This window comes from Apium graveolens, chromosome 4 (genome assembly GCF_009905375.1).
Source record: "Apium graveolens cultivar Ventura chromosome 4, ASM990537v1, whole genome shotgun sequence".
NCBI classification, from domain to species: domain Eukaryota; kingdom Viridiplantae; phylum Streptophyta; class Magnoliopsida; order Apiales; family Apiaceae; genus Apium; species Apium graveolens.
Genome location: NC_133650.1, coordinates 204972365 through 204981664, shown reverse-complemented (window position 1 = coordinate 204981664; position 9300 = coordinate 204972365). Strand labels below are relative to the sequence as shown.

At 32.5% G+C, this 9300-nt stretch overlaps 1 protein-coding gene across 1 annotated transcript; it reads right to left on the bottom strand.

Moving 5' to 3' along the window:
• Nucleotides 1-605: 605 nt before the first annotated feature.
• Nucleotides 606-5025, bottom strand: LOC141719297 (uncharacterized). The gene is made up of 7 exons (XM_074521672.1): nucleotides 4734-5025; nucleotides 3826-4529; nucleotides 3118-3210; nucleotides 2845-3035; nucleotides 2290-2368; nucleotides 1150-1284; nucleotides 606-995 (listed from the first exon to the last, which is right to left on the bottom strand). Exons 1-7 carry the CDS (start codon nucleotides 5023-5025, stop codon nucleotides 606-608), a joined length of 1884 nt encoding a protein of 627 aa, XP_074377773.1.
• Nucleotides 5026-9300: the final 4275 nt, after the last annotated feature.

Sequence of the window (9300 nt, the reverse complement as noted above, 5' to 3'; positions counted from 1 at the left end):
GCTAATAATATATTTATAAGTTTTTAATGAAAGAACTAGGATTATAACATAATGAAAATAGCAAGTAAAAAACACCACGATTTGATGAGGCGGAAAATCCCGTAAAGGATCAAAACCGCAGGTGGGATTTGTAGCCCAGCCTAAAAGAGATCCACTATATCAAAATCACGTAGCTGAATTACAATGTAAGAAGTAGTGTATTTTTGTGTTCTACTAGAAGACTTGCTCTAGTCTATGTATTTTCTACTATTTATCCCCCTCTAATCTTCCTGCCGTTGTCTCTCTTTTTTATTTGAATTGCCCTCTATCCTTTTGTTAGCTATTTTTTCTCCTCCCATCTCTCTTACCATCTTCCACGTTCTTCTCCACTTTTTTGATGCTTTTCTCCTATTTTTCAGGTTTGTTATTGAATCCTTCTACATGTCTTTGGCTCTCTTCTTGCAGCTGTCCATGTCGACACCTGAATGATCATGTCTTACGTATTCGTCCACCCCCATCGCATGCAACTTCTAGTCGTCATGTCGTAGAAATACTTGATATAACAAATAGCAAGTACATATCTTATTGTCTCCATGCGTACTACCGGAGCAAAAGTTTCAGTAAAATCAATTTCTGGTTGCTGAGAAGTACCCCTTAGATACTAATCTTGCTTTGTGCTTTTGGACTGTTCCATCTTTATAATATTTTGTCTTATAGACCCACTTCAGTCCTATGACATCTTTATTTTCAGGAGGATCAACAAGTCTCCATGTATGATTCTTCTCTATTGTTGTAATCTCATCATCCATTGCTTTTCTCGATGTTCCTTCTTTTGCAGCATCCTTAATTTTTTTTGGTTCACATGTAAAGAATACCACATTATAAGAATCATAAATATCTTGAATTGAACGATGTCTGAGTACTTCTGTATATGTGGTATCTTCAATTGTGAATCTTGATCCTTCTACTGGTGTGACAACATCTTCCAAAGTTTCTGGAGAAATTGTTGGCACATTCTGAAGTGATGATTCAGATGTATTATTTTAAAAGTTCCATTGTTTCTTTTCATCAAAAATTACATCTTTGGAGATCACAAATTCCTCGGTGGCAGGATTAAAAAGACGATAGCCTTTTATTCTTCACTATAGCCAAGAAAAAGTAGTTTCTCACCTTTCTCATCAAATTTCTCTCTATGTTGTGCAGGAATATGAGAATAGGCGATGCATCCAAATACTTTGAGTTGATGTACTTCTGGTTTCTGCCCATGCCAAGCTTCGTAAGGTGATTTATTAAACATTCACGTTGCTGCCATGTAAATGGGTGGGGCCAATACTCAAGAAAATGAAAAAGTTATTTATTACCTTTTTGATCGGTAATGACCATTATCATAGATCGAAAAGTCATTTCCGACTCAGACTCATCCAATATGACATATTTGGTCGTAAGTTAATATAGATGAAATTAATACAAACAGGTATTTAGAAAGGACACAAGGGAGATATAGACATTTTGGACATGGTTTCTCAATGATAAAGAAGAAAACTTAATAAAAAATTAATAACATCATAAGTTATATTCTAATTAATGATTATATGATTTCTCAGTTCTCCTCTAAAATGATTTTTCCATGGCCTCCAACCTTAATTACCTATTATATTATAATCACAAAATATGCTCAAAAGATTATAAAATTCATTTATATTGTTTTTGGCCCTTTTTTATTAAAAGCATTTATTTATGACCTATTGTTTCTCTTTTTCTTTTAATTACAAGTATTATTAGTGACTACATATTGTTTTTTATTACATTTGAACTTAGTTGTGGATTAGTTTTTTTTTTTGAAGTTCGCTTCTTCCGGTTTTTCCATCATCCAAGTCATGTTCTACATTCTTGTTAAACTGCGCTTCTAATTTACTCTCACGATTATTTACCTTTGTACTTAATTCTTGCACATGTTGTTCAGTAGAAACCTTAGTTGACATCGAAACCAACTAAGTACCTTTCCAATAGCCAGTTTGGTGTGTGGCTCTTTCCATCAAAATCGACTACATTTGTCCATCTCTGACTGTAGCTTTTTCAACATTGCAGCCATCTCCTCGTTGTTGGAAGCGTTACCTTTTGTGTTTTTCTGGTTTCGTGGTGGTTCGCTGGTGGACATGATGTAGGTGTATAGAAATCCTTAGCAATTTTCCACAGACGGCGCCAATTATTTTTACCAAATTGATGTGTGTTAATGCTAATAATATATTTATAAGTTTTTAATGAAAGAACTAGGATTATAACGTAATAAAAATAGCAAGTAAAAAATACCACAATTTGGTGAGGCGGAAAATCCCGTAAAGGATCAAAACCGCAGGTGGGATTTGTAGCCCAGCCTAAAAGAGATCCACTATATCAAAATCACGTAGCTGAATTACAATGTAAGAAGTAGTGTATTTGTGTGTTCTACTAGAAGACTTGCTCTAGTCTATGTATTTTCTACTATTTATCCCCCTCTAATCTTCCTGCCGTTGTCTCTCTTTTTTATTTGAATTGCCCTCTATCCTTTTGTTAGCTATTTTTTCTCCTCCCATCTCTCTTACCATCTTCCACGTTCTTCTCCACTTTTTTGATGCTTTTCTCCTATTTTTCAGGTTTGTTATTGAATCCTTCTACACGTCTTTGGCTCTCTTCTTGCAGCTGTCCATGTCGACACCTGAATGATCATGTCTTACGTATTCGTCCACCCCCGTCGCATGCAACTTCTAGTCGTCATGTCCTAGAAATACTTGATATAACAAATAGCAAGTACATATCTTATTGTCTCCATGCGTACTACTGGAGCAAAAGTTTCAGTAAAATCAATTTCTGGTTGCTGAGAAGTACCCCTTAGATACTAATCTTGCTTTGTGCTGTTGGACTGTTCCATCTTTATTATATTTTGTCTTATAGACCCACTTCAGTCCTATGACATCTTTATTTTCAGGAGGATCAACAAGTCTCCATGTATGATTCTTCTCTATTGTTGTAATCTCATCATCCATTGCTTTTCTCGATGTTCCTTCTTTTGCAGCATCCTTAAATTTTGTTTGGTTCACATGTAAAGAATACCACATTATAAGAATCATAAATATCTTGAATTGAACGATGTCTGAGTACTTCTGTATATGTGGTATCTTCAATTGTGAATCTTGATCCTTCTTCTGGTGTGACAACATCTTCCAAAGATTCTGGAGAAATTGTTGGCACATTCTGAAGTGATGATTCAGATGTATTATTTTGAAAGTTCCATTGTTTCTTTTCATCAAAAATTACATCTTTGGAGATCACAAATTTCTTGGTGGCAGGATTAAAAAGACGATAGCCTTTTATTCTTCACTATAGCCAAGAAAAAGTAGTTTCTCACCTTTCTCATCAAATTTCTCTCTATGTTGTGCAGGAATATGAGAATAGGCGATGCATCCAAATACTTTGAGTTGATGTACTTCTGGTTTCTGCCTATGCCAAGCTTCGTAAGGTGATTTATTAAACACTGCCTTTGTTGGAGAGATATTCAGAAGGTAGATAGCTGTATTAATCTGCCCAGAAAATATTTGACAATCCTTTTTCTAGAAACATGTTTCTGGCCATTTCCACAATTGTTCGATTCTTCCATTCTGCGACGCCGTTTTACTGAGGACTATATCTTATCGTTAGCTGCCTCCTTATGCCTTTTTCTTTACAATAATTAAGAAAAGGTTGAGATATATACTCTCCACCGCGATCAGTACTAAGAGTTTTTATTTTAAATTTACTTGGATTTTCTACCAGCACCTTGAACTGGATAACAGAGTTAAATGACTCATATATTTGCTTCAAGAAATATACCCACATCATTCTTGTGTAGCCATCCACGAATAGGAGAATGTATTTGCTGCCATTGATGGATGGAGTCCTTGATTTGCATATATCTGAGTGAACTAGTTCCACCGGACCCCTTGCTCTCCAAGCAGTTTCGGGAAAAGGCAATCTGTGCATTTTCCCATATAAACAACCTTCACAAACTTCACTGTTTTTTGAGATGGAAGGCAGACCTATGACCATATTTTTCTCTTTTAATAACTTCAGTCCATTAAAGTTAAGATGCCCATACATTAGATGCCAAGAAAAAGTATCATCGTTTTTCACAACTTTTAAAGCAACGCCACCTTCCAGTGGCATTATTAAATGAAAAGTTTTGTTTGGAATAATTCTAACTCTTGCCACTGTGAATTTCTTTTTCTTATCAAAAGTAACACAATGATCTTCATCAAAAATTATGGAAAAACCTCTTTGCATCAATTGTCCAATACTCAATAGATTTTGAGTTAATTCAGGAACATAATGAACATCAATAATGTTTGAAGACTTACCTTCTTTAGAATAAAAGGTAATGATCCCTTTGCCTTCAATTTTCAACATTTTCCCATCTCCGATCTTTACTTTAGATTTATATCTTTTATCAAGTTTTGAGAAAAGCTCATTTTTGCCCGTCATGTGATTGCTACAAGCGCTATCAATATACCACTCCTTTTGTGGCTCTTTACTCTCCTCTGAAAAATTTGCATTTCCTTGAGTTCTGTTTTGGAACCAGTAGTCTCTCTGAGAATGGTTAGAAACTTTGCACCTTTTGCATCGGAATTTGCAATTTTTCGACTCATGATTTGATCGCTAGCAAATGATACATTTGGAATTGTTGAAGTTGGTTCTTTCATTAAAATTTCTTCTTCCTCCTCTTCCTCGGAAATTCTGATTACCTTTTCTATAATTTTTGTTCCTGTTGTAGTTTCTTCGTGTCTCGTTCTCCTGATGTGCAGCATCATTTTTGTTTCTTATATTGATTTTTGCTTGAAAAGCTTGTTCCAGGGGCTGATTTGAAAATCTACGAATTCTTTCCTCGTTAGCTTCAAGAGCACGCATGAGTTCATCCACCGTTAATTTAGACAAGTCCTTAGAAATTTCAATTGCTGCAACCACAAGCTCAAATTTTGCTGGCAGGCTTCTTAAAATTTTATGGACAACTTTTTTTATCGTCCAAGGTATCTCCATAACTTCGAATCTGATTAATGATTGTTGACACCTTAGAGACGAATTCCAGAATACTTAGAATTTTACTGAAATTAGTGCTTCGTAACCTTGAAAACTGATTTCGCAAAAGATCCCATGATTCTTTTGATGTTTTTGCTCCCATAATATGGGGAAAGATTGCTTTGCTAACTCCTTATTGAATACAGTGCAAAGCTCTTGCATCTTTTTTCTTTTTATTTTTGAATTCATTATGCCTAGCCACTGACCAGGATGCTATCTCTTCCTGCGTAACACCAGCTTCATAGTTATCTTCTACTAAATCCATAAATCATGAGAGATGAATAATGTTTTCAGCTGGATGCTCAAGAAATCATAGCTTTCATCATTGAAAATTGAAATATTGCTTTCTGCATAGTTGAATAATCCTTCATTAGAAGCTGCCATTGTATATAATGAAGGGTTTATGAATTTTGATTATTTTGGGGTCTGGATTAATGTTTTGGCTCTGATACTAAATTTGTTGGAATCAGTATTGATAAAGAAGGCAAAATGATTTAATTTATATATTACCACTTATTCACTTTAATACAACTGATATATGTCAAGTTTATATAGCAAGACTTAAGAAGACTATTAGCTAGTTTACATCATTAATATGGTTCATGAATAAGATCAAGAAACTTTTCATTGCTTATACTGATTACTTGAATCTGTGCTTGCATTACTTCTGACTAGAATCTTCTATAATCTACCAGATAATTTATAAGAATTATAAATTAGATTAATTTTAACAAAGGATACCTGCCTTCGTAAAATTAGGATATTGCAATTCCCAAGGCTAATTTTGTGTGTTCCGACAACATATACAGAACATACATTCATACATTTCTACCACATTTTGACATCATTTCACTACTTAACACAAAAATTACTAATAATTATATCGATTCATACATTTATAAATATGAATGCTGTGAATGCAATAAATAAGGAACTTAATAGTCCATACGTAACTCACCTCAACTTTGCAAAGAATGCTCAAAGAAATTTCTTTCGAATGTGGACTAGATTTCTTGAGGCATACTAGCTTCAGTGAACAACGATGTAATGGCCAGCTTTGATGTACATTTATGAAAGCATCAAATCTGCCAACCATGAGCCACTATGGAATCATCTCTTTCTATATACTCAATGGAGTGCCTATTTATTAGAAGATCCATTTTTAAATCTTGGAAACTCTGAAATACTAGCTGTTCTTTTATGCAACATGTTATAAACAGAAGAGACACTTTCAACCAAATGATGTATAAAAGGATACAATATGAGGAAATTTAAGCACTCGGTAAAACAGGAGTAATAAGTACTTAAGTTGCACCACATTCTGCAACCCAAACACGACCCATGGATTCGTGTTGTGTCGTCTTCTGTTCGTGTACTTTTTGTGTTGTGGTTCATGTAACTTTCAATAAAATATATATAAATAAAAATATTTAATTACCAAACTTTTCGGTTAAAGTTTTACTAGTTGAGTCTCAAGTCATTAAGTTATAATGAGTCAAGTGTAGTCAAATTTTGTTGAACTCAAATTTGAAACTATTTTTTATTTTGTTTTATTAAAACTTCTATACCGAATATGTATTTATAAAATTTCGAAATATTTATTTAATTATTTAACTATTCGTATATTTTCGTTTCATGTCATGTACCCAAAAATAAACCCAAAACCTAGACTGAATTTGAGCGTTTATTTTCGTGTTCGTATACAAAAGGTGACTTCTTTAACTTACTTAAAATAAAGATCTGAGATCAATACTCTTTGCTTAGAGAAGTGAGGGCTTATAACAATGTTATTCTAACTTAGATTGGTTAATAAATTTGCAACATAAATCTTTGCCTGCTAAGAGAGCTCATAGTTACAAATAAGTAGATACATCTTACAAGAAAGCGAGAGTGCATGTTGTTATATGGATTTCAATTATGAAAAGTTCTGACCTTGATTTATTTGCCAATTTCACCACAACTCGCCTTAGTATGCTCCACCGGAGACCTCGTCTCTAGCAAAGGCAGAGGTGAGCATGGAAAAAAAATATTTACTTCCCATAAAGTTGCACTATTAAGATTTAAGAGGAACCTTATCTAAGATCTTACTGCGTAACTGCTTATTGATTATTAATAAATTTGCCTTGATAGTTTCATGGCACTCCTGGCCAATGGTTAGCTCAAAAGTATGAAGTAACTGAAGAAGTTCATAATAAGCAGGGCATATGTAGCTTATACAGATAATTAATCAGATAATTCCAATAAACATTATTAAGAATGCTTAGATGAGACTTCATGTGATTCTTTAAAACTGTATGATCACATGGTAAATTTCTAACCTATAATGAATGTTAATGCATATCTGATTGTTATCATTAATGTACAGACCAGCTCTGATGAAAATTTGCAAGATATACCTGAACGACTTTGCAGCATCAACAATTCCACTAATGTACACATCGGATGGAAATATCTGGAAATGAAGAGCAGAAAACATTAGACAAAGGACAAAGTATGAGCACTTGTAGCTTAATGACATGTTTGATCTAAAGTTAAAGGATTGAGCAGATCACTGAAAACTGATCACGTCACAAATGGCTAGTACATGAACGAAAAAAATTAGTGTCAGAGAAATAAATGGAACAGTAGGTTTTTTATGCCTGTTTCAATATAGTAATTAGTGACTAATTAATCTATTAAACTATTCGCGTGAAACATGTACAAATACATTTTTTTTCTTTGGTTCCTTTTGTTGTGTCATGTGTGTTTACTGCATACATTAATCACATACACAATTTACAATTCACTAATTCACTAAGAAAAATCCTTTCCCATTACCTAATTACTTTTTTGAGGATTACATAAGCCTTATAGACTCCTAATTACTTTTGGCTGATAGCCAGGGCCACCATGTGTTAGATAGTTCGAGCATTCTTGTTTACATATGTAACAAATACATTTACATGATCATATAGATTTTTATGCATGAGAGCCATTGTTATTAATGAGATTAGAGCTAATAAAAAATTTAAGTTGTTAATGTGCGTCGGCATGGAGGCACACAAGAAAATCGATTTCGGTATTGTAAGAATCTCAAGATTTTTGAAAGATTGTGGAATATGGATACCAAGAACCATACATGTTATCTTACCATAATAACTAATACTTTGAAGGGAAATCCACTAACAGTTAAGAAGACTCTCTTTTTTGTTAATCAAGTGGTGAACGGAGTAATTTTCTAAAGGATTTCTATGATATATCAACATTAAAGCTAACATGAGAAACTCTAAGTAAGTCCTAGAAAGCTCAAGAAAACCAATAATGAGAATATACTAGTTTTGTGTTCGTTTAATTATATATATGTATATCCCATTAATATTTTATTAATGTGTAATATTAAAGTAGGTTAGTAAAATAGGAAATAAGTATATAAGTACATCTAAGTAAACATGTAAATATATAGAAAGTACAACTAATTTATACAAAATTTAAATATGTTAATAATTAAATAAAAAATAAGTATACAAATGCATATAAATAAACATGCAATGCTTAGAAATACGACCCGCCATTTAATTGAACCAACACACTACTTTCCTATTCATTATTAAATAATTAAGTATCTGTCATGAGTTGCATACATGATAAAAAGGGTGTATATAGTAAATATGATGTCGTTATTTTCCTAGAATGAAAACTAATACGAACCCATTATATTTTCCCTTATTACATGAAACTCTAAACCATTTTACAAAAATTCAATAATTACTATATAAGTATTCTTTAATAATCATTCACTTTTGGGTAAATAAATTAGAAAAATTATTTAGGTTAGATTTGAAAAAATATAGTCTTAAAACTGTAAATTTATTAGTTGGATTACATTTAATCAACAACTAATTTGAAAGAGATAAGACCACATATAGACTATATAAAACATTAGTGCGTTATCCTAATTACCTATATTTGCTAACTTATTTCATTTATTTTTTGTGTTCTTTATATGTATATCTTTTGTTCCTTTTTATACATATATATGCATTTATATATATATATATATTTATAGGTATGAGTATGATATATAGAGAGAATGAATGTGGCTGTCTTAAATCAACATGTTTAACATTAAATATTTGTTAATTTGTTTCAATTGTGTTGTTCATATGATTGTTTTTATGTGTATGGTGTATTCATGTTTATACAAATATATGTATAAGTATGATGGAGAAGGAGAGAATAAATGTGGCTCTTTATAGT

Bases quoted from the DNA above. Each gene is read 5' to 3' on its own strand.
- LOC141719297 (XM_074521672.1), bottom strand. From the start codon at position 5,025: ATGGAGATACCTTGGACGATAAAAAAAGTTGTCCATAAAATTTTAAGA. The intron at 3,036-3,117 runs GTACTCAGACAT...ACAAAATTTAAG, and splicing joins AAGATACCACATATACAGAA to GATGCTGCAAAAGAAGGAAC. The intron at 2,369-2,844 runs GTACTTCTCAGC...ATTTTGATATAG, and splicing joins GCAAGATTAGTATCTAAGGG to TGGATCTCTTTTAGGCTGGG.